At 41.7% G+C, this 24,205-nt stretch overlaps 1 protein-coding gene across 1 annotated transcript in view; it reads right to left on the bottom strand.

Moving 5' to 3' along the window:
• ryr2a (ryanodine receptor 2a (cardiac)) overlaps window positions 1–24,205 on the bottom strand; it is a 195,588-nt gene that overhangs the window by 53,935 nt on the left and 117,448 nt on the right. Inside the window, exons 56-73 of the mRNA XM_046068849.1 lie at window positions 22,834–22,997; window positions 22,531–22,609; window positions 22,356–22,445; window positions 17,001–17,138; window positions 16,716–16,793; window positions 16,500–16,575; window positions 15,439–15,562; window positions 14,642–14,776; window positions 13,346–13,397; window positions 12,793–12,914; window positions 11,483–11,532; window positions 9,326–9,386; window positions 7,133–7,371; window positions 6,835–6,916; window positions 5,148–5,278; window positions 4,055–4,182; window positions 3,612–3,804; window positions 1,794–1,876 (exon numbers count right to left, since the gene is read on the bottom strand). Of these exons, the coding sequence (XP_045924805.1) occupies window positions 1,794–1,876; window positions 3,612–3,804; window positions 4,055–4,182; window positions 5,148–5,278; window positions 6,835–6,916; window positions 7,133–7,371; window positions 9,326–9,386; window positions 11,483–11,532; window positions 12,793–12,914; window positions 13,346–13,397; window positions 14,642–14,776; window positions 15,439–15,562; window positions 16,500–16,575; window positions 16,716–16,793; window positions 17,001–17,138; window positions 22,356–22,445; window positions 22,531–22,609; window positions 22,834–22,997 (2,025 nt within the window). The remainder of the gene's footprint in view (window positions 1–1,793; window positions 1,877–3,611; window positions 3,805–4,054; window positions 4,183–5,147; window positions 5,279–6,834; window positions 6,917–7,132; window positions 7,372–9,325; window positions 9,387–11,482; window positions 11,533–12,792; window positions 12,915–13,345; window positions 13,398–14,641; window positions 14,777–15,438; window positions 15,563–16,499; window positions 16,576–16,715; window positions 16,794–17,000; window positions 17,139–22,355; window positions 22,446–22,530; window positions 22,610–22,833; window positions 22,998–24,205) is intronic.

The raw sequence follows: 24,205 nt of genomic DNA, 5'->3' as shown, positions 1-24,205 counted from the left end.
CTGTGCCTTGCCACAATTCTGTCTCTGAGCTCTTCAGGCAGTTCCTTTGACCTCATGATTCTCATTTGCTCTGACATGCACTGTGAGCTGTAAGGTCTTATATAGACAGGTGTGTGGCTTTCCTAATCAAGTCCAATCAGTATAATCAAACACAGCTGGACTCAAATGAAGGTGTAGAACCATCTCAAGGATGATCAGAAGAAATAGACAGTTAGACAGAGTTAAATATGAGTGTCACGGCAAAGGGTCTGAATACTTATGACCATGTGATATTTCAGTTTTTCTTTTTTAATAAATTTGCGAAAATTTCTACATTTCTGTTTTTTTCTGTCAAGATGGGGTGCTGAGTGTACATTACTGAGAAATAAAATGAACTTTTTTGATTTTTGGAAAATGGCTGCAATGAAACAAAGAGTGAAAAATTTAAAGGGGTCTGAATACTTTCCGTACCCACTGTATGTAGACATCAAAAGGGGCTTCAGCACCTGCCCTTTTTAAATCTAAATAGGCTATCAGGTTGGAAGATGAGACTTTGGAGTTCCGATTCTCTGTATGCAGCCCCTCCAGCTTCTCTCCCAGCACTGTTTTTCTTGGCTTGTGTGGAGGTGAGTGGTGATGAACAAAAGACTAAACTACCAGTGCCTCCAGTTTACAGGTAATTAAACAAAAGACAAAAGACAATATAGGCTCATGTCTTACTAACGCATGACTCGTGAGCTGAGCTAATGTAATAAGTTAGCTGAAGTTTAGCTAAGGCAATATCTCATGACCATACAACCTAATGTACTGATGGAGACACTACAGGTGAACACAGTAACATTTGTGTCTAATAACGTCATCACAATCGCCACATTGATATGCGAATTAGGCGTTAACAAATTAAAATACGCCAATTTGCACACGTGACAAGTCACTGCGGGTGAACGGGATAAAGAAAATAACTAAAGCATATCACCACAAAACTTCCCCAGTTAATGATTTACATCAAGAGTTGGCTATTTTCCTCTGAAATGTGCTTTTTAAATGTGCAGATTAGCTTGTTTTGGTTAATATAGAATAAATCTACAGATGTGACAGTAAGTCCATGTCACTATCAGTAATTGTATGTGTGTGTGTGTGTGTGTGTGTGTGTGTGTGTGTGCGCATGGTGAATGTAATATAATAGCAATAACAATAATAAAGTATTTGATCAATACATTAATGTATTCAGGCAATTCAGTATTCTGTTGCTTGGCTGTGTGAAGCTGAAGGTTATCTTTACTCATTTGGCATCTTGCTTGTGAAACAAAAAGTATTTAAATAACATTTATTTTAATTATTCCTGCAACCCAATGCCACAGTTTAGTGTGAAGATTTATGTGAAGTGTTATGTATTCCAATAACACCTAAATAATTGAAACGATTTATTGCCTCGTGAAAAATAAACAAATTATTAATGAACTACGTCATAAATATATACCTGAAACCAGTAGCATAGAAAACCTGCACACTGTGGCATAGTTTGCTTTGCTGTCGCCTGCTCCTGTGATAAACCTAGTGAATACTAAAGAAGACCGTGGTCTCTGTGTGAACTCATTATTTTGTAGAAAAGTAAAAATGTTGTTGAGTTAATACATTTGTCTTGTTTTAAAAAATGCCCTTTTTTTCATTTGAGCCCCTGCCCACCAAAATGTCTGTGCACGTGCCTGTACACATGTATATACTGTATGAGTACGTATGTATTATTTGAGTCCACCTATATTCTAATTAGCTAGATAACAATCTGTAATACATAATACAATGACAAGACTTACTTTTTTGAGTTTCTCCATCAGAGGCAGGAAGTGGGTCTTGAGTAGCTGGGCTTTGGCCTTGCTGATGATTGGCTGAGAGAAGACTTTGAAGCAAGGACAGAGATGGGGTTCAATAATGAAGCAAAGAACAAGGACTTAACAGGTATTAACTATCGTTCTATTTCGTATAGGCACAGACACACCTGCCCAGAGCATAATAAAACAGTCCCTGCCCGACATTACGCAGTGTGCAATGGTGCACCACACATGCTCAACGGCACGGCATAGTAGAATATCACATTTTCACCATGCCTAACACAGCTGGGGACGGAGAAGGGAGCCCTGCAGCTGTGGAATTTGGGGATTCTGAGACATGAGGGAGCCACAGAGAGGGCAGCCAGATTGCTGACTCTCTTGGCAGATGTCGTGCCAAAAGCAGTGCAGTTTTGGCGCAGAGAAACTTCAGCTCCGTGGACTCCAGGGGCTGGAAGGGGGCCTTGGATAGAGTGCATAAAATCAGGGCCAGGTCCGATTGTGGAGCTGCGGGACTAGACAGGCCTGTGCCTGCGCATGCCCTTCAGGAAACGCTTCACCTGCGGGTGAGCAAACAAGTGTCCACCCCCAGTGTGGGAGCGTCCTGAGAACTCAGTGACCACAGGGGGCACTGAGCGTTCTTTCACACGGCAAAGAGATCCACCTCTGCCTCACCAAACCTGCTCTATATCTGGGCGGGTCAGCGTTGCGTGTGTGATGTCCGTACGAGATGATGTCATTGTACTTATGGGCCCAGTGCCAAGGTCATCTCTCTCTCCTTAGGTGGGCTGCGCTTCTAAGGGGGAGATGGAGGCGCTTGAACGCTGTTACACACAGCTTGGTAAGGGGATGAGGCTCTCAGGGAAGCGTGAGTGTGCGGGCCGTCTGCACTAGACGGGGTTGCCGTGCACGTCGGCTCATTTCCACGCCGTCAGGGATAAATATGTGAGAAAGCGTCGATTGACTCCGTAGAGACAGTTGCAGGCTGAGGGACATGCTCTTTAGGGCTTTGTTTTTGTTTTATTTCAAAACAAACGTACAAAGTGCTTGAACTTGCAGACAGGGCACACATTTCCCCAAAAGCGTTACTGGCATTTGCCAGTCTTTCATTCGTGCTCCAGAGGGTTGGCCCAGGACCAGGCCACACGGGAAGCCTTGTGGCTGTGTCGCCGGGCCGGGAAAGCAGGCTGGGGGGCTGGCTGTTGCGGCAGTGCATGTGGCGGGATGGTGTAGGGAGCCGTCCCGGCAGCCCCCGCCACTGATGGCTGACTGGCTGAGCTGGCGGGTAGTGCAGTTGCTTGTGTGCAGCAGAACTGGATGATGGGCGGGAGGTCCTTAAGGAGACTGCCGAATGATGGTGGCGGAGATTGAAACTCCGCGGTCCCCTGGAAAAGCAGCACAGGGATGGAAGGAAGCAGGAAGTCCAGGGATTCATCCAACGAGTGGGTGGGCTGCCACACCTCCTCATCCTGCCAGGCAAAGTTGTCCACTCGCCACGGCTACTCCTTCGGGGGGTGGAGAGCGCAGTATGGACAGCTCATGTGGGGGGTGAGTGCTCGGCCAGCTTGCGAGGCAGGCCTCACACCGTGGATGGAGATCCCCGGGCAGGATGAAGTGTTAGGATTTATTATTTATATATTATTATTGATGCATATCAACTGGAATCCTTGCTTTTTTCACTTCTATGTTTTTAATGGTAGGGCCCCGCTCCTGAAAAGGGTCCTCAGCACAGAGGACCACTGCGCGCACACGCACACACACACACACACACACACACACACAAACACAGTGTATTGTCATGTTTACCAGCTAGTCTTTTCATCCAGGCCCCTTCATCTATTCCCAGGTTATTGTAGATTATCTTGAGAATGTTTCCCAGCAGAGTGTTCATGTGTTCAGAGGTCACAGAGGTGCAGCAGCTGTCAGCTTTTTCTGGGTTGCTCTCTGGTCCGTGTTCCCACCAGTGAGACATGTAGCTGCACAACATTGGCAACACCACCTACAGAAAAAGGAAAAATACATACTTCAGGTTAAACTATGATGAGTTATCCCAATGGGGATATAAATGCATTTTGACCCATTTAGTATTTACTATTTAGTAACAGTGGGCAGCCAGCTGAGCAGCGCTGAAGGAACATCTCTAGTTCAGAGGTTTGGTTAAGGGTCAATGGAAGATATTTCTAATACCTAGCTAATACTTTTGGGATAAGAAGAAACTTTGAACTTTGTCAGTTAATTGTATATCCCACCTCCATGACATGGGGCATCTGAGTGTATCTCATGCCAGACTCTGCCAACTCCATGATCTCCTCTAGAGCCTTTTCTAAGTTTGGGATCAGCGGACAAACCTCACCAACCTGCCCTGGAAGACCTAGAGCTGAGAGGTGGAGAAAGGATAAATACAGACATGAATGCATTACTTAATAATTACATGTATTAATGCTATTAAGTTAGCACTTACCACAGTTAACACTGCAGTTAGTCTACTGTTACTTTTGGTTCATGTTATGTCAACATTAGTAACTTCTACAAACTCAGTGCTCCTTCATTAGAAAGAAAGGAGGGTTAACTAGTGTTAGCTGTCTTTCTTTCATGGGTCCAGTTCAGGTGATGGCAAATGACTAGACCAGAGGTCACTAATAGGCAGACAGCAGTCTGGATCCGGGCCGCCAACCTAGAGCTGATCTATTATTGAGACTTACTACCTCGTGACGGAGCATTTATTTTTTTAACCTGCGTGGCTTTTCAAGCCTTTACTGTACTGGTTTAGCCGCCCAGGAAACTCACAAACCAATCGCATGTGCTCCACTCGTCTTATGTGATGCTGCTCAGCCAATCAAATCTGTGCATTCGAGTCGAGTCCGCGAGTGAGATACACAAGACGTTTTGGAAACACACAAACTGAGGAGGCGAAAGAGAAAATAGATTTCACATGGCTTTTAATCAAGAATGTACAGATTCTTGTACATTCCTCCCATGGGCAGTTCAAAACCAAAATATCTCATAGATCTCCAATCCTAGCCACTGAATGATAACACAAGTTAGTGTTATGATGTTCTGGACCTTTGCTTCGGGAAATTTTCTCTAACTGGACATCTTTAAATTCTAATTGAATACCCCTAGACTAGACTGTCAAAGCTAAAAGAAACAGGTAGTCCTGTAACCTTAGCACTCTATATACTGTATTACTCTGTAATCTGAGTCTCAGAGTAACGTACAGAGTGCTGAGTTGCATACAGAGTAAAGACATTATTGTTACCACAGTACCACCTCCTCATGAATGAAAAATGCAAGCAAACAGAGCAGCTAAACACTGAAATAAAAATACAAATTCATCAGTACCCGCTCTGTCTTTAGCTCCTTTGCTGTTGTAGATGGAGAAGCTGTTGAACTTGTTGATGTGAGGCTCTAGGAAAGCAACAGGGAAGGCTGCTGAGAAGGCAGCTAAACACTTTCCTAATGCTGGACGCTGTCTGGAGAGGAGACAAGACAAGAGGAGGGATAGAAGAGAATAATCAATTAATCAGTGTCAAAATTAACAAGTAATATTTCTTCTTTTGTCTAAATATACAGTGCCCAGTATACAGGTCTGTGCATTCCTCACCGGACAGCATAAACCTGATGGCTTGTGTTTGGGTGTGCAGTCTTGCATGTTCATGGGTTTAAAAACACAGGGATGTTGTGTTTGTTTCAACAGATGCTGGTCCACCTGAAAGACTGCACCCAGCGGTATCCATCACTTTGACAACGAGCCCACAGATGTGAAATAGCTGGGACTTCCTTCAGTCAGAACTGAAGAAGCCTCTTAGATGAGAGGAGCAATGTATTTGAGTATTTATTGAGTACTGCCCTTATTTTTATCCCACCTTGGATTATTAAAGTAGTGTTTCAAATTAAGAAAATATCTTCAACAATTGTACAAAATGTGAAGCATTTAGAGAACACAATGCAAATACATACAACACAACCAAATACACAAACACACTGCAAACACACACAACCCAACCAAATACACAAACACACTGCAAACACACACAACCCAACCAAATACACAAACACACTGCAAACACACACAACCCAACCAAATACACAAACACACTGCAAACACACACAACCCAACCAAATACACAAACACACTGCAAACACACACAACCCAACCAAATACACAAACACACTGCAAACATACACAACCCAAAAAATAAAATAAACGCACTGCAAACATACACAACCCAACCAAATACACAAACACACTGCAAACACACACAACCCAACCAAATACACAAACACACTGCAAACATACACAACCCAACCAAATACACAAACACACTGCAAACACACACAACCCAACCAAATACACAAACACACTGCAAACATACACAACCCAACCAAATACACAAACACACTGCAAACACACACAACCCAACCAAATACACAAACACACTGCAAACATACACAACCCAAAAAAATAAAATAAACGCACTGCAAACATACACAGCACAACCAAATACACAAATGCGCTGCAAATACAGAAAACACAACCAAATATACAACTACTACTGCTACTTTCAGATTTTCATGAAACTCTTGGTCATGTCATTATCTGTATATGCAGCATGTTTTCTAAATGCTGCAGAAGTGTTGTCAAATTGACGTTTTCTTAATTTGCTTTTGTTTTGTGTATTTCCATTTCTGTCTACTTGATCTGCAGTGAGTTTGCCATTGTGAATCACCATTACTACAGTAAGTCTTGCATTGTGTTTCTGCCACCTTAACCTTGACCTGAGCCTAAGCTAATTTCATCAACAAATCCCTGATGTCATCCTGCTGCCTCTACTGCATATGGGTCCTTCCCCTGTTGCCAGTCTCCCATACAACCATGACACTAATGGACATACCATCCTGGCGTGTGGACATCAGTGAGAAAATCAGAGTAAACAATGTTGATTTTAAGTTGTATTCGATTTTACAGATGTGGAAGAAATCATGATCCTGTACTTTAAAGACATGTGTCCTGTAGGGCATACTGTACCTCTCTACATAGATGCTTTTGTTGGTTCCCAAAAAGTAGAGACTGTTGAGAATTCTGTAGCAGGAAACCTGGACATCATCAACTGGAGAAGAGTGGCAAACAAAAAAGAACTTTTGCAGATTACATTTCAAAGAGATCTGTCCTTTCTTTTAATGGAAAAACTAATTTCCTTTTTTTCCTGTAAATGACCAATTATTAAGTTTTGCATCCAAATGAAACGAGAATCCATTTTATTTTGAAAATCTAATATTATTCTCCTGATTCAAACATAATATGAACACTACATGTCAGTACGCACATACAAGGTCTTCTCCAAACATGTTCTGTCCGATGTGTTCAAACAGAGAGGAGAGGACGGGCAGCAGGGCGAACGTAGTGTAGTTGATGATCTGAGTGACACCTCGAGGCTGCTCTCTGCTGTGGGTGAACTGACCGAGCTTCAGATTCTCCTGTGTCTTCTCCAGATCTTCTGCCGCACTATCGAAGTACGACCGCAGTGCTGCCTTTACTGACTCCAGACAAGTCTTCATCACTGTCCTGATATATAGTGTGAGTTAGGTTTTACATTATCTTTTTAAGAGATATTTCTTCCAAACAAGTAGATTTTAATAGACAGTACAAGAAAAAATACACATTCTACTACTATTGTAATCACTGCTACTCAAAAGAATGCAAACAAATGACAAACTCTTGGATAATAAAGCAAAACAAATGAACAGCCAAACATTAAATCACAGGTGAAATATCAGGGTAAAATGCTTTTGAAGACTGAGCCTAAAGTTCAATCCAGAATGTCTACATGGGCTCAACATGCAATGTTCATGTGCAATGCATGTCTGACTTCCAAGCCACACTGAAATATCAACTTTTTTTCTTAAATGACTTGTTTTTATCTCTTCAATCCCTAAACAAGGCCTTTTAATGGTTGATATATAAATCCAATTCTAGTCTGATTCCTTTCAACAAGTTTCTTTGGCCAACTACTGCTTCTACGGTCTGTAGCGTTGCCTGTTTCTTTGTGCTTCTTCAAAAGAACTGGGACAGTACATCCCTGTCTGCCTTGAAACGTCTGCCTGGGAAAGACCTTGCTGATCCAGTATAACTACCTTGTGTCTTGTTGCTGTTCTTCCAGTTGCTCTTCTCTGTAAATGCACGCCAAAGTCAGCCACGGAGTTTGACAAGAATCTGTGCTGGGACATATCCTGTTCACCTTATATATGCTTCCTTTAGGCAATATTGTCATGAAACAATCTATAAACTTTCATTGTTATGCAGATGATACTCAATTATATCTATTGATCAAGCTAGATGAAACTAATCAGTTATCAAAATTTCAAGTATGCCTTCAGGATGTAAAACCTGGAAGACCTGTAATTTTCTAATGTTATTGTACTACGGCCCAAGCACCTCCGAGATGCATTCGTCACTCTGGATAGCATCGCACTGGCCTTCAGCACCACTGTAAGGAATCTCAGAGTTATCTTTGATCAAGACATGTCCTTTAACTCTCAAATTAAACAAACTTCAAGGACCACCTTTTTTCACGTATGTAATATTGGGAAAATCAGAACCATCCTGTCTTAAATTACATGCGGAAAAAGTAGTCCATGCATTTGTTCTCCTAGACTTCTAGGTTGTATTACTGCAATACTTTATTATCAGGCTGCTCGTCGGGCACCATCTTATCTTAAAGAGCTCATTGTACCTTACTACCCCACCAGAGCACTGCGCTCCCAGAATGCTGGGCTACTTGTGGTTCCTAGAGTCTCCAAAAGTAGAATGGGAGCCAGAGCGTTCAGCTATCAAGCTCCTCTCCTGTAGAACCAGGTTCAGTTTGGGTTCAGGAGGGCTTAAGACTTTCCTCTTTGATAAAGCTTGTAGTTAGGGCTGGCTCAGGTGTGTCCTGAGGTCCTGACCCATCCCTTGGTTATGCTGCTATAGGCCTAGATTGCTGAGAGACTTTCCATGATGCACTGAGATCCTCTCTCCTCCTCACCATTCCCTTTCCCGTAGTCTTGTGCTTTCTCGTCCCTCTCCTCTCTCCTCCTATCACTTTCTGCAGGTGTTTCTGGCTCTGGAGCTGTAGAGTCTAGATTTGTGGTTTCAAGTTACCTGCTGCTACCCTGTTCCTGCTCGACAGCCTTTGCTACAATTATTATTACTACTCCTATAGTTATTATTATTATTATGATTCATATATCATGGTTCAGCTCAAGGTTTCTGCCTCTTAAAAGGAAAAAGGCCTGTTGTGCTCGTTTATGGTGAGAATTGGTGGGTCTCTGTAAATAATATCAAAAACAGTCATGCTAGGCCTGCTCTATATGAAAAGGACAATGAGATATCTGTTGTTGTGAATTAGCGCTGTAAAAATAAAATTGAACTGAAAAGGATAGTCAGTAGTCATCTTTAACACTATGGGACAACATGCAACAGCTTTACCTTCCCTGGTATAATGAGGCACACACACATCACAGTTCGTGTCATTTCTTACCTGGCATCCAGGCTTTGTCCCAGTATCTGCAGACAGTTGACTATAGATGTGGCATTGTTACCTGGGAAGTAGACAGGGTCACATAATAAACAGAAACCCCTCTCTACATAGTAGGTAGGGTTTGTGGTTTCTATCCGTCAGGGATGTGAAGAGACAAGCACAACAGCACACTAAAACAACAGGGGAAACAAATCTGAAGAATAACATCCATCATGTATGTGCTTTAGAAAATGACACAGCAGAGCATCATATTCAAAGAAAAAACATGTTCCTTTAAAAATAAAACCTAAAGTTAAAATCATAAGTGGGGATACTCATTTTATTTTAAATAGTACTGGAAAGCAAACATCCAGACAGCCAAATAAATACCAATAATAAACATCTTTGCCCAAATGTGTCCACTTGAGTCAGGTTTTAGTCTGCAGAGGTGGAACATATTTTTACTTTGAGGAATAAGACACGGTGCTTTGGTACAAGTTGCAATACACACCACACACACCCCCACCCCTGCTGAGCAGAGGATGAGTATACACACACCCACAATATCATGCATGCATGCACGCACACACCCACCCATGCAAACACTATTTAAGGATGCTCTTGAGCTTTCTAATGTTCATCCTCTAAGTGTGTCTCTGTCCCACACAAACATGTTACTGATCACATACTGTAGCACATATTTGTCTATCAACACATGCAATCAATCTATAGGATAACTTATTCGATAATGTGTCTCAGATATGTACAGTAAGGTTAGACCTTCACTCAGTCCTCAGTCTTCCTCACACAAAAACATGGTGTTGACTTATATTCATTCCCAGATGTTAACCTTTAAAGGTACCATGTGGAGCTTTTGACCACTAGTAGGACTATGGAGCAATGTCTGCCCATGTAGATTCATGTTTTGTTGTGATGCGATACACATCCCCGCCGATGGTTTCACACTATTCCACTGATGTACAGGTGGTGGTAACACGTCACGCAAGAAACACATCAATGTGCCAACAGAAAAAGACAGGAAAGAAGACTGCCACCATGTAAAAATGGATATAAACAATGCATATTAAAATTTTTAAGAAAAATTGGCATCGCAAATGTTTTATGAGGGAAATGTATTCAACATAGTCCTCAAGGATACACGCATTTTGGTGAGTAACACACCCTGTGGTACTTCTACATTTAAAATCAATGCATTTTTTGTCTTGAAACTTGGGTATGGTACCACTAGTATTGAAAGATTTTAAGCAATGCTCCGCCCTACCAGTTTAGTCAGTGCACTACAATGTAGTGAATTTCACCTGCATTACTGATTTTTGGGGCCACTTGGGGTAGCAGACATTGTAAAACACGACCCTTCATCAACTTTTAGGGTGAAATGGCTAATATGCTAGCATTCCCAGCTCCTCCTCCCCACATCTCGACACATTCTGAGGACATGCTGAAGTGTCCTTGTCCTTGCCATGTGTCCTTTGTTTTTAGCTAGGACGAGGTGTAAGGAATCCTTTGTATAGGTTCACTGTTGTGTGTGTGTGCGTTTCTGTTTCTGTATTATATTGTATGTTTATGTTTATGTTATATTTTCCTTTATTTTTGTGTTTTATTTATATGCCTATATGCAACACAAATTGCGCATTTGGGACAAATAATAAATGATTGGTACTAAACAGTGGAAAAAGGGCTTATGTTCACCAGCCAATCGCTAACTGTGTCCCTTTCTGCTGGGCAGGTAGAGTTTTAAAGATTTCCCCTTTGCAACAACACCGATGAGATGAGGGCAGTTAGACTGAACAAGAACAGTAAAGTTAAGGGCAGTAAAACCAAACCAATGAGCTGAAAGACGATATTAAGGTCAGTAAAGATGAGAGCAACTGCAGAGTTGGTAATAATTATCTGTGAGTTTGCAACTTGCATGAGCAACCAAGTAATCATGGATCATATGACTGCAATCACATGATCCCCATGTGATCCACTGTTAATGTAAGTATACTGATCACAGTCGGTTCCCCTCATTTCCCCCTAACAGACATCAAGATCATCCTGTTTAAATATGTCAACATCTTCAGCAGAGTATGAAACCATTCATACTGCACTTAAACTCACTCAGAACAACAGCGCAGGAGGAGCAGAAGTGGAAGCATTAGGCATGAACGTCCTTACCAAATAAGGATATCCTATGTCTGACAAGAACTCCCAGTTTGCAGAAAAGACTGAAAAGATTCAATGAAATGAGAGAGGAGGAGGAAGAGAGGGAAGTAGAGAAAGAGATAAAAGAAAGGTGTGAGACAATCAAATTAGAGAGACTCAGAGAAAGACAAAGAAGAGCAGGAGGGATACACAGTCACTGGCCACTTTATTAGGTACACCTGTTCATTGCTTGTTAGCCAATCACATGGCAACAACTCAATGCATTTAGGCATGTTGACGTGGTCAAGACAACTTGCTGAAGTTCAAACCCAGCATCAGAATGGGGATTTAAGTGACTTTGAATGTGTCATGGTGCCAGACGGGCTGGTCAGAGTATTTCAGAAACTGGGATTTTTACGCACAACCATCTCTAGGGTTTACAGAGAATGGTCCGAAAAAGAGAAAATATCCAGTGAGCGGCAGTTGTGTGGATGAAAATGCCTTGTTGATGTCAGAGGTCAGAGGAGAATGGGCAGACTGGTTTGAGATGACAGAAAGGCATCTGCAGAACACCATCTCTGAACGCACAACACGTCGAACCTTGAAGCAGATGGCCTCCAGCAGCAGAACACCACTCCGGGTGCCACTCCTGTCAGCTAAGAACAGGAAACTGAGACTACAATTCACAAAGGCTCACCAAAACTGGAAAACAGAAGACTGGAAAAATGCTGCCTGGTCTGATGAGTTTAAATTTCAGCTGCGACATTCAGATGGTAGGGTCAGAATTTGGAGTGGACAACATGAAAGCATGGATCCATCCCGCCTTGTATCAAAGGTTCAGATTAAATCATCTCAAACTGGTTTCTTGAACATGACAGTGAGTTCACTGAACTCCAGTGGCCTCCACAGTCACCTGATCTCAATCTAATAGAGCACCTTTGGGATGTGGTGGAACAGGAGATTCTCATCATGGATGTGCAGCCGACCAATCTGCAGCTGGTGACGCTCTCATGTCAATATGGACCAAAGTCTCTGAGGAATGTTTCCAACACCTTGTTGAAAGTATACCATGACGAATGAAAGCAGTTCTAAAGGAAAAAAGGGGTCCAACCCTGTACTAGCAAGGTGTACCTAATAAAGTGGCCAGTGAGTGATGTCAGGCTGAGACGTCACCCAGCTCAATGACGTGTGTGTGTGTGTGTGTGTGTAATACATGTGTAGAAATAGCAGTCTCCCACACACAGTCGTGGTCGTATTTCACTTACTGATAATAATACATGAGTGAGTGCTACACCCTGCACCTGCTGGCTTTCTATCGCTCTATTGTCATTTGCCACACTCACCTTGTCACCATCTCTTTCTCCTTGTTGGAGGCGTGGCCACCACTGCTGATTGGATGGATGGCTGTGGACAGGAAGTACAGCCTGTGGTTTTTAAAGTACTGATCCACCAATGGCAAGACAACCTGAGGAATTAATGGCATAGGTACACAGTGTAATTACTTGTGTCTGTCTTTCAGCACCATCACCTGTATATCATACCCCAAATTGATTTTATGTGTTAAACTGCACTCACAGTGTGAACCAAATGTTTGTCACATTAATTATGACTTTATAAGAAATAACTAGAATTAATGACAGTTCTAGCAACCCCTTTGAAATGATTTGTTATACTGTCAAAGAGAAGCTTGATGACTACTGCTGGATAACTGTATAATTATTGTATCACTGTCAAGTTCACTGCTTTCTTTAGACCATACAGACCCATATTTAAATATTTAAATCTTTAGAAGGCAATGTTTTTCTCAAACTTTAACTTAAAAACACTCCAAGGTCAAAGTAAACGTATCAAAATACCCAGCTGACTGATGAAGCAATTACAATAATGGGTTCTGACCTTTCCAAAGAATTTAATCTGCTGTTCATGAGGAATCTTCTCTCCCTTTGGTCTTGTTCCCAGATCTAAGTGACAGGTAGAACACAATCAAAGACAATAAGGTCTGGATAAATTTGCATGGTGACATCTGACATCTGCACATCTCCTCAGGTGGTTGAGCTAGGAGCAAGATCTTTCCATTTTCATTCTCTAAAACATGTATGACATTAAACATTATGTTCAATTTGTGGAGTCCACCGAAAAGGGTCAGTAACCCCTAACCCACTGTGTTCTTCAGTTTTTAAACTGCACCAAGGGGAGTACACTTGCAACTAAAAGTGTCTTCTTTCTTATCTAATGCCATTTTCATACTGGACTAGTATCTGGGTACACCATGGGATTGAGGAATTTATTCTACATGTTAAGGCAGATTCACATGAGCCATCAAAAACAGATGATATCTGCAGGTATTTTAACCACAGAAGCCTTGACAATAATAATAATAATAATAATAATAATCACAACTTTATTTATTGCAAACAAAAGTACAAAGTGCTTCACAAAAGATAAAACAGGGAGAAAAAAGGGCATGTATCAATATAACACTAGTGTTTCCAATAGTAAACAGTCTCCCTCACTATGCTGCATGTAGCATCGCTAGCATTTGCCAGTACATAGTATATAGGTTTGCACAGCAAATAATAAGGGGATGTTTGACACATTGTGTGGTGCTAGTGTGTCTTGTACAAAATCTCTGCACTGTCTTTCTAACAAGGACACTCCTAACTTCAGGGAGTCATTGATGTCAAAAACAAACTGGGTATTATAACTATTGTGCTTTCTCGTCTCTCTCCTCTCTCCTGCTAAAGCATTCTGTGGTTGCAGGCTTCCTGCTGCCCCCATTTTCCAGCTCGACACCCGCTGCTACAATTCTTATTATTAATCTGATTATTATTATCATTAATATTATTATCATTATTAGTACTATTATTCGTCTTTACTAATGTCAGTATCACTACCCCATTTACTGTTGTTTTGATTTTCTGTACTGATATTGCATTTGGCTGCTTCTCTCTTTCTCTGTTATATATATATATATATATAAAATCGAATTGACATGAATTACAAACAACTGCATTTTATTTACATTGAGATAAATGGTGCTTATTTTATGAATTTGAGGTAGTCGCCCACTCTGCACATTGTTGTTATTTTGGTAATGTAACACCTTCCTCTCTACACCAGCCTGAATCATTCAGTTACATACAGTACTTGCATGGCATGCACACTGCATTATATAATTTCTTTATCATTCACTGAATAACAGAAGTCTCACCAAACTCCATCATGTGTTGGTGCGCCTGGTCTACATATGTGATGAGCTGCTGGAGGAAGGTGTAGGCAAATCGTTTCTCTATAGCTGGAGTGTCCAGCTCCTGCGACTTCACACCTCTGAAAACAACATACACACTCTGAGAGGAATGAGCTGACATTTTTTGGGAAATACACAATGTTTTCATGTTACCCAGATTCACACGAGATAGGTCTGAGACGTGCTCAGATTAGCTTAGCACAAAGACTGGAAGTAGGGGGGTGCTGCTAGATTAGTTCTGTCAAAGATACAAAGAAACACACAGCTTCCAATTTGAACAATTGTACAGCTGTCTTATTTCACAGTGGTGTCTTGTTTATTAGCATGTTTCAACACTACTTCTTGAACGACAGCAAAGTGCATTGAATGCACACATATTTAAAGTCCTAGTTGTTTGGTATTGTGGAGGGCATTATTTATTTCACTAGCTAGGCTAGCAGTTCCCCTCTTATTACAATCTCTGTGTTATGTTAGGCTAAACACATCCCAGACCTTTGTACTGGACACATAGATATAAAATTGACTGTGGGTCAGACATTCTAGCAAACAAGCACATTCCCGGTAATGTCAGACTGTCCCTTTAGAGAGTAGTAGAGCTCAGTAGAGATCCACACTGTACTATGTCATCAGGCAAATCTCACAGCTCATATTTGAATTCAATTGATAAAATTCATACAAAATTCAAATGTTCTTTACAGTACCTCCAGTCTGTATGTAAAGTCTAGTCTAGTCTAGTTCATACCTGGACACTGTGTAACCATTGATCTGCAGGAACTTGAGGATGTCTTGTGCTTTTTCTCTGTCTTTGGATTTCTCTTTGGCAGTCAGTGTATCATAGGGGACCAGCAGAGGATGGTTTCCTCCACCTGGAGACAACAGGAACACAACAGGATGGAGAACAGGCTGACACGAAAAGGACCCTTGTTTGTTTGAGCACCTCTTTAAAGGATCAATTCATAGTTTTCAGTCACGTGACATGCGCAGTGACCTGGAGGGCAAAACACCAGACCAACATAGCAGCTCACACAGCGACTCCCCCGTAGAGACGCTGCAAAAGCAGTCAGATTTTATTTATCACCTTTCAACTTAAGAAAAAGAAAGATATGAACACAAAGACAGTGTTGGGCATATCCGATCCATATAACGTTACAGCATCTGCTGATTTCTACTGTTAAAAAACCGTCAGGTCCTGCCATTGCTCGACTGCGGTATGTTTATTTTTACCTTCTGGGGAATCCCTCACCTAACACAGCCCAGCCTTGTCTCCTCCTCGATGAGTGCATCTGAAAGCCCAACAACTATCCAGCATTTTGGCAACACAAAATTAACAAACTCAAAGTAACAGTGTATCACTTGCTTAGGCCTATTGGTTAGTATGCAGCGGAAAATAACATCTTCCTTGCCCTTCATGGGAGCGTTTTCCTTGGAATGTGACGTGATGTGAAAACTGTGAATAAGCTACAAGAAACTCAAAGCATGATTTACCTCTATTAGTGGCTTTTCCACCAGCTCAGAGGAAATTAGTGTTCATTGCTTCGCTGATTTCTTTTTGTTTATGAGCTTTATATCCTAGTTCAAATGCACATTTATTAACAGTTCTGAATTATTATGTCGTGGTTTTGAGAAAGAAGTCAAATGTGGAATACCACTCTTAAACTCAGACTATTATGTCTGTTGTGTTTTATGCTAAAATCCTGATCCTTGCCTTTGTTTCATCACATAATGGCAACAATATACAGTTGGTGGTGAGAAGAAAAAAGTTTTATTAAAACAACATGTGTGAATGTGTTGTGTTATATCTACCTTTGGCTTCAAGCTCCATTTTCTTTTTTCTGGCCCAGATATTATGATAATTCTCTGCAAGCAACTCTGCCATTGACTAGAGAGACACAATGGTAAACTCTGTTAAACAGCACATATCAATTCATCTTCACCCACAATTTCTTAGCATTTTCATATTGATATTAATACTCCTCCATTAGTGCTATAGTTTAGTTTTATCCGTATACAATAACTTACCTGCATGTCTCTAGACAGTGTAACATTGCTCATATCAATGGGTCTGGGGCTGAATGCTGGCCCTCCTTCAAAAGACAGCTGTGGAAGACAGGATGTTGATTCAAACTTTTGAAAGTGGGTTTCCCTTGTTCTATATGAATATCAACAAGTAAAGTTACTTTGTAAGTGCACTTGTGTGGATTAGATTTTTTTTAAAGACAATTTTCAGTCCCGAGCTCACAGCAACCTTTCAATTGCAGGCCGTCTTTATTTACCTCTACGCCAGCTGCCTCCCATCTGCCTTACCTGGCTGGCCTGTGATATTCTCCTGGACTTGTTGTGAAGGCTGGCAGGGTCACCCTCTCTGATCCTGTCGATGCTCCAGCCCCACGACAGCATGGTCTTCAGAGACTCTCTGACTGGCCAGTAATAGGCCTCCTTATCCTGCAAAATTACAACCAAACAGTAGACAAAAAATATTTTACACATGAACCACTAATGACACTGTGACCTATCAAATCAGTGTTGAGGTACCAGTAAAAATTATTAGACAACACTCAAATTTTGTCAACTTAGTTTTTGTCACATTATTAACACATTTACGGGGTGGGAAGATGAAAATTAGAAACTTTATTTTTGAGTGGCACCCTAGTATATATATTAATGATCTCCCTCAACAGTGTCATGATATTGAACTGCAAATGTATACAGATGATACTGTTGTTTACACACATGGAAACGTAGCTGAGACTGTAGCTGCAGAGTTAACAAATGCATTGGTAAGGATCACAGATTGGCTTGACCAATCATGTTTGAGTTTAAAAGTTATCTAGATCAAATATATGTTTTGTTCTAAAAACCATGGTACCATCTCTTAACACTGATATTCCCATCAAAGGCGAAAGGAATGACATAGTCACTGATTTTAAATATCTTGGTGATCTTGACGTGATACTGCATAAAAATTTGAACTTCAACAAACCAAAAAATATCAGAAACTGTGGCTCTCTGGGCGTAGCAAAGATATTTCTGCATTCTGTGATACTGTCCCATTTGTCTTATTGCATTACATGTTGGGGGCAGGCTGGTGAAACAGACCTCTTGAGTCCTTATACAAATAAACGCTAAAAGCTCTGAACAAAAGCCATTTAATATAATCACTGTAGGGTACTGGACACAATACAATTTACTGAGTTTTAACAATTTTAGATAATTTTCAAATTTATGCCTGGTTTTTACCATATTAAATGGTTGGGACCCTCCTCCATTATGTGACTGTGTATACTCGCTCAGTAAATTCCACTAGATGCTCAAGAATATTCTCTATACAAGACTGTAACATACCATTCTACCTCACTGCATCTGACCACTCAGTGTACGTGACTTGGTTTTATTTGACAAGCACATATTTTTGATGTGCTATTGATTGTAGCTTTCTATTCCATGTCTTGGGAGTACAGATAAAAATTAGCTCAAATCTATAACCTTGCATGGTGCATCAAATGGTGACATGCAAAGGAATATGTATGGTGTCACCTGCATACTTGTGAACGTGCATGAGACAAACAAAACGGGGACACACTCTCCATAGACAACTTCTCCATAGTGCTATTAGAGGAAAAGAACTCCACAGGTTGCCTTTACATAAAACTAAAACCATGTTAGACCACTTCTTGGGTCAACAGTGGGCTTAATCTGGCACCCACAGAACCTAGTTAGGTTAGGTTAACTTTATTGTCCCCAGGGGGAAATTTTGCTTGGGCACAGTGCAATGTTGCTTCATAAAAAACATCACACATCAACAAGAACCTGAGAAGCATTGACATGTTGTACTTCACAAGAGGGAAATATAAACACAGAAGAAAAAGGACAAAGTGCTAGTATGTTTATTGCACGTTGCCCTATTGCACCGGGATCACAAGTAAAGTGCAGAAGTGCTCACATATTTATTGCACACAGCTCTACTTGACATTGTTCAGCAGCTTAACGGAGGCTGGCACAAATGATAATTTTAGGCGATTGGATTTGCATTTTGGTACACAGAGTCTTCTTCCTGATGGCAGGGTTTCGTATTCAGGGAAGAGGGGATGTTGAGGGTCTGATTTAATTTTCCTAGCCTGTTTCATAACTTCCTGGTCATACTGGCTCTGTATAGGCTCATAGTCTCTCCTCCCTATAATTTTCATGGCTGTTTTGTGCATGTTGTTTTTCAACTTAACTGTTAAGTTGCCAAACCATGCAGTATTTCCATATCTGATGACACTCTGCATGTTAGAAAATCGTCATGATTGGACTGCTCACACCATACAACCTTAGACGCCTTAAAAAATAAAGCCTCTGCTGCAATTTGTTACACAGGTTGTCAACATATGTATTCCAGCAAAGAAGACTAAATATTTGTATGAGGACACCTGACCACTGGCTCATGGTCGGTAACTTGCCTCGGGTCAAAGACCATCTTCTGTGTTTTTTGGATGTTTAAAATTAGATGGTTGGTGTCACGCCATTTAACAAATGTGTCTATTTCGTCTTGGTACACAGAGGAGTCCGTATCCTTGTACAAAAGGCTTAGGATCGCGGTATCATCAGCAAATTTCATTATATAGATGTTAGAATGTACATTCCTACAGTCATTGGTGTACAGTGTGAAGAGTATTGGTGATACAAAACAACCCTGTGGAACTCCTGTGTTACAGTATTTGGTCTCGGATAGCATCCCATTGACCTTCACTTGCTGTGCCCTGTCAGTTAAAAAAGAATAAAACCATTTAATTAAGATACTACTAACATTCATGTCTTTAAGCTTCTCTAAAAGCACATGTGTTTGCACTGTATTAAAGGCTGAACTAAAATCAACAAACAAGATTTTAGCATAAGCTTCTAAGTTTTCAAGGTGCTTAGAAATAAAGTGCGAGATGCAAAGGATTGCGTCATCAGTGCTGCGTTCTTGCTTATAGGCGAACTGGTACACGTCTAACTTTGACTCAACATCCTTCATAAGCATAGACGCAACAAATTTTTCAAAACATTTCATTACAATCGAGGTTAGAGCTATGGGACGAAAGTCATTATTCTCTGAGGCGCCAGGTTTTTCTGGCAGTGGAATTGTGTGAGTATTCAACGACTGTTGAAAAATAGGGCACCATGCCATTGTTAGTTCTTCTGCACAGCTTTTGAGCAGGCTGGGAGGCCATTGGGGCCTGTGGTCTTGCCCGTGCGCACTTTGCTGAAGAGTCGTTGGATGCTAAATGGGTCCACTTCCAGATAACAGGCAGTGTCAGTAGCTGGCAGGGACTGTAGAACACTGTCACACTCCTGAGAGAAATTTTGAGAATCGAATCGCAGGTTAAAGTCATTCAGCACATTTGATTTATGTTGGTCGTCCTGTGTGATGATTTGTTGTTTTGCAGGGTTCATATTAGTCACTCATTGTGTCCCAAGTTTTTGGTATTTGATGTTTGGAAGTTTTGTTCCATCGTTTGCCTGTGTTTTTCCCTCGCATTAGTAAGGAGTTGTTTAAGTTCTTTTTGGACCACTGAAAGTCCCGCTCTGTCTTTGCTTCTAAAGGCTTTTTCCTATTTATACAGTCTTTGATTTCTTTTGTAATATAGGACTTGTTGTTGGGGTAGACTACAATGTCTTTCTTGGCCACCACATTGTCAACACAAAATCCTATGTAGTCTGTTATAGTACTAGTTGTTGTGGTGGCAGCCCAGCTGACGGTGAGTCCTGTTTATTTCTCCTTTTTTTTGCTTATGATTCTGTTTTCCCCTGTTTGTTTCCTGTACTCTGCCTGCCTCCCTGTGTCTCCCCTGCGTGTGCTCTCTCTCTCTCTCTCTCCCTCCACTCCTGAGCCCAGCCAACGACCCGCACCTGCATCTCGTCAGCCACCTCCTCTGCCCGCCACACCTGCCAGCAATCAGCCTCATCCCTGCCTGCATATCAACCTATCTCTACTCCATCGCTGCTTGATCGTCGTTGCTCCTTACCCGGTGCCACTTCACCATTCAAGCTCTCACGTATTCTGCATCATTTCTGTTTCCCTGTGCTTTGTCTCCGCTGTGTCCGACCCTGTCTGTTTCCCCTCCAGGTCCACTCACCTCTGTCCTCCGCTCCGTCAGCTGGGCTCGCCACGCTGCCCTCTCCCCTCGGACCTCTTCCACGGCGTCCTCCCGGCTCCTCCCCGTGCTTCCTTGCTTCCTTGGTCCCCAGTGCCCCCGGCTCCCTTGTCTCAGTCTCCTCGGTTTCCCGTGCCCATGTTTTCCCGGCATCCGCCTCTCCCTCACCTCCACTCCCTCAACCCCGTATCCCCTTTAATAAAGCCTGTTCTTCCCCAGAGTTGCATTTGGGTCCGCTCTGTCCCCACATCACACTGTAACACTAGTAGCCTCATCAAGCTCTAATGAATGGAAAACCGACCAATCTGTACACATTAAGCGCCCCTTTAGTGTTTCAGTTGCATCATCAGACCACACAAACAGTTTTATGTTCAGATTTACTTGACTTGAATACAGATTTGTAAGAGGTATCAAATGTAATGTATTATGGTCTGATTTGGGGGGGTTGGCTTGACTGAATATGCCCCCTTTATATTTCCATAACATTTATCTAAGATTCTGTTATTTCTCGTTACATTTTACATATTGTTGAAAACCTGGCAGAGCAATTGTTTATTTGCGCGTGGCGGCTCTGCCTGCGTTGGCGCTTTGTGGAACATAAACTGCGGCTATAATAATATTGCCAAACTTCCTTGGCAAGTAGTGAAGTCATAGATACGCAAAGCAGTTCGACATCAGGGCTGCATATACTGTAGTGTCTCTCACTGTGTATTGTTTGCACCATTTGTCACTCACGTACATGCAGATTCCTCCTCTATTCCTTTTTCCGGACGCATCGGCTCGCACCAGCGAGTAGCCACCCAAGTTGAGCAGGGAGTCCGGGACTCCTTGGTGAAGCCACGTCTCGGTGAACACCATAATGTTAGATTCCCGATACTCGAAACAGCTCCTTTGGTGGGTACGAAGCTCATCCATCTTGTCAGCGATCGCACATTGCTGAGGACTATTGAGTGGTTTGTTGGTTCGCCGGCGGAGATGTTCCCTGACACCTCCCTGTCTTCCTTGCTTGCTTTTAGGCCGTGTGCCGGTGTGTGTTGCTCGGATGGCTGCTGGCAGGTTATCCGGTGGTGTGGACTGAAGTGGTCGGAGGGACAACAAAGTTTCTCTGGAGTAGACACGACTTAGTTCATGTTCCCACTGCACGGTTGTTGCAGGAAAGGAAATTAAGTGTTCGCTGATAAAAATCAGGACCAGGAGTATAATATGGAGGCCCGGTGCCATTGTTTGGGGCTACCAACTACTATCATGATTCAGAAATTCTCCGTAGCAGTTGTCAAATCCCACATATAGTCACAAGCACAAAACACTTAAGACGCTAGTTAAAACAAAACACTAAGACAAACTTTTTACTTAAAAACAACGACAGCACTCGCCCGGGTCGCTACAGAGCAGCGCCGCCAGAGTAACAACCTCTTGGCCAGATCTAGCTCACATTTGGTAATACTGTGCTGTAACACAGCTACCGACCTATCTGGCAAATTAAAACATTTTTGCAAAACAATGACAACATGAAACCAGACTTGGACAGATGCATGCAGCCTACCTTCTCAGAGAGGCCTTTGTATGGCTTCAGTAAAGGGTGGCTTTTAGAGATTTCACACATCTGATCTCCATATGACCAGCCATTAGAAAACTGTAAGAGACACATAAGAGACATTTAAAAATTCCTACATAATATAACTACAACCAATTTCATATGTGACTTGTCGCTTTCTTACCTTTTCTATACACCACTTCTCATGGTTGTGCTCTGCATATCTGGTTATAAAATAGTCCAGTTTCTCTGGGACAGTCACACTGATAAAGACAGAAGAGAAGAAGAAAAACATTTCAAATATGTTGGATCACCTGCAGTCTTTTTCATCTATCTTTTGAATTTATTTTAAGAAATGTAAATTATTGGAACTTTTTTTGGGGGGGTGGGGGACATTTCCTGTCTTTTCATCTTTAAGGAAAAAGACTGACACTTCTTGGGGAATAAAAAAACTCCTTTAACATAGAATAAATACAAATGTGTATACTTGGCAGTGTCTGCAGGCTGTGGAGTGAAGTTTCCTTCTGAGTCCATGGACGACTGTTTCTCCATCATGGCCATGTAGTTGGACTCCATGTAGTCTGGAGGAAGAGCTCCAGCCACAGCACTGAGACAGGGTAACCCCAGCTTAAACAGTTCTTGGTCATACCGCTAAATAATAAAAACACATACACGTTACTTTATACATCATTAAACAGCACTGTGCAATCTAGGATGCTTTTGCTACACATCGCTGTTGTGCGGTTTTTTTTTTACCTACAGCTTATTCTCTGGGAGAATGCCTGTTTTAAAGGTTCAGTGTGTAATATTTAGGAGGATCTATTGACAGAAATGCAATATATTATGTTTTCAGTGGTGTATAAAGACCTTACCGTTATGTTTTTTTACATACATGTTCTACATACATACAGGTGCTGGTCATATAATTAGAATATCATCAAAAAGTTGATTTATTTCAGCAATTCCATTCAAAAAGTGAAACTTGGATATTATATTCATTCATTATACACAGACTGATATATTTCAAATGTTTATTTAATTTAATTGTGATGATTAAAACTGACAACTAATGAAAATCCCAAATTCAGTGTCTCAGAAAATTTGAATATTAAGACCAATACAAAAAAAGTATTTTTAGAAATGTTGGCCAACTGAAAAGTATGAACATGAAAAGTATGAGCATGTACAGCACTCAATACTTAGTTGGGGCTCCTTTTGCCTGAATAACTGCAGCAATGCGGCGTGGCATGGAGTCGATCAGTCTGTGGCACTGCTCAGGTGTTATGAGAGCCCAGGTTGCTCTGATAGTGGCCTTCAGCTCTTCTGCATTGTTGGGTCTGGCGTATCGCATCTTCCTCTTCACAATACCCCATAGATTTTCTATAGGGTTAAGGTCAGGCGAGTTTGCTGGCCAATTAAGAACAGGGATACCGCGGTCCTTAAACCAGGTACTGGTAGCTTTGGCACTGTGTGCAGGTGCCAAGTCCTGTTGGGAAATGAAATCTGCATCTCCATAAAGTTGGTCAGCAGCAGGAAGCATGAAGTGCTCTAAAACTTCCTGGTAGACGGCTGCGTTGACCTTGGACCTCAGAAAACACAGTGGACCAACACCAGCAGATGACATGGCACCCCAAACCATCACTGACTGTGGAAACTTTACACTGGACTTCAAGCAACGTGGATTCTGTGCCTCTCCTCTCTTCCTCCAGACTCTGGGACCTTGATTTCCAAAGGAAATGCAAAATTTACTTTCATCAGAGAACATAACTTTGGACCTCTCAGCAGCAGTCCAGTCCTTTTTGTCTTTAGCCCAGGCGAGACGCTTCTGACACTGTGTCTTGTTCAAGAGTGGCTTGACA

The sequence above is a fragment of the Micropterus dolomieu genome, linkage group LG14, assembly GCF_021292245.1.
Source record: "Micropterus dolomieu isolate WLL.071019.BEF.003 ecotype Adirondacks linkage group LG14, ASM2129224v1, whole genome shotgun sequence".
Taxonomy (NCBI): domain Eukaryota; kingdom Metazoa; phylum Chordata; class Actinopteri; order Centrarchiformes; family Centrarchidae; genus Micropterus; species Micropterus dolomieu.
This window is presented reverse-complemented; position numbering and strand designations above follow the sequence as displayed.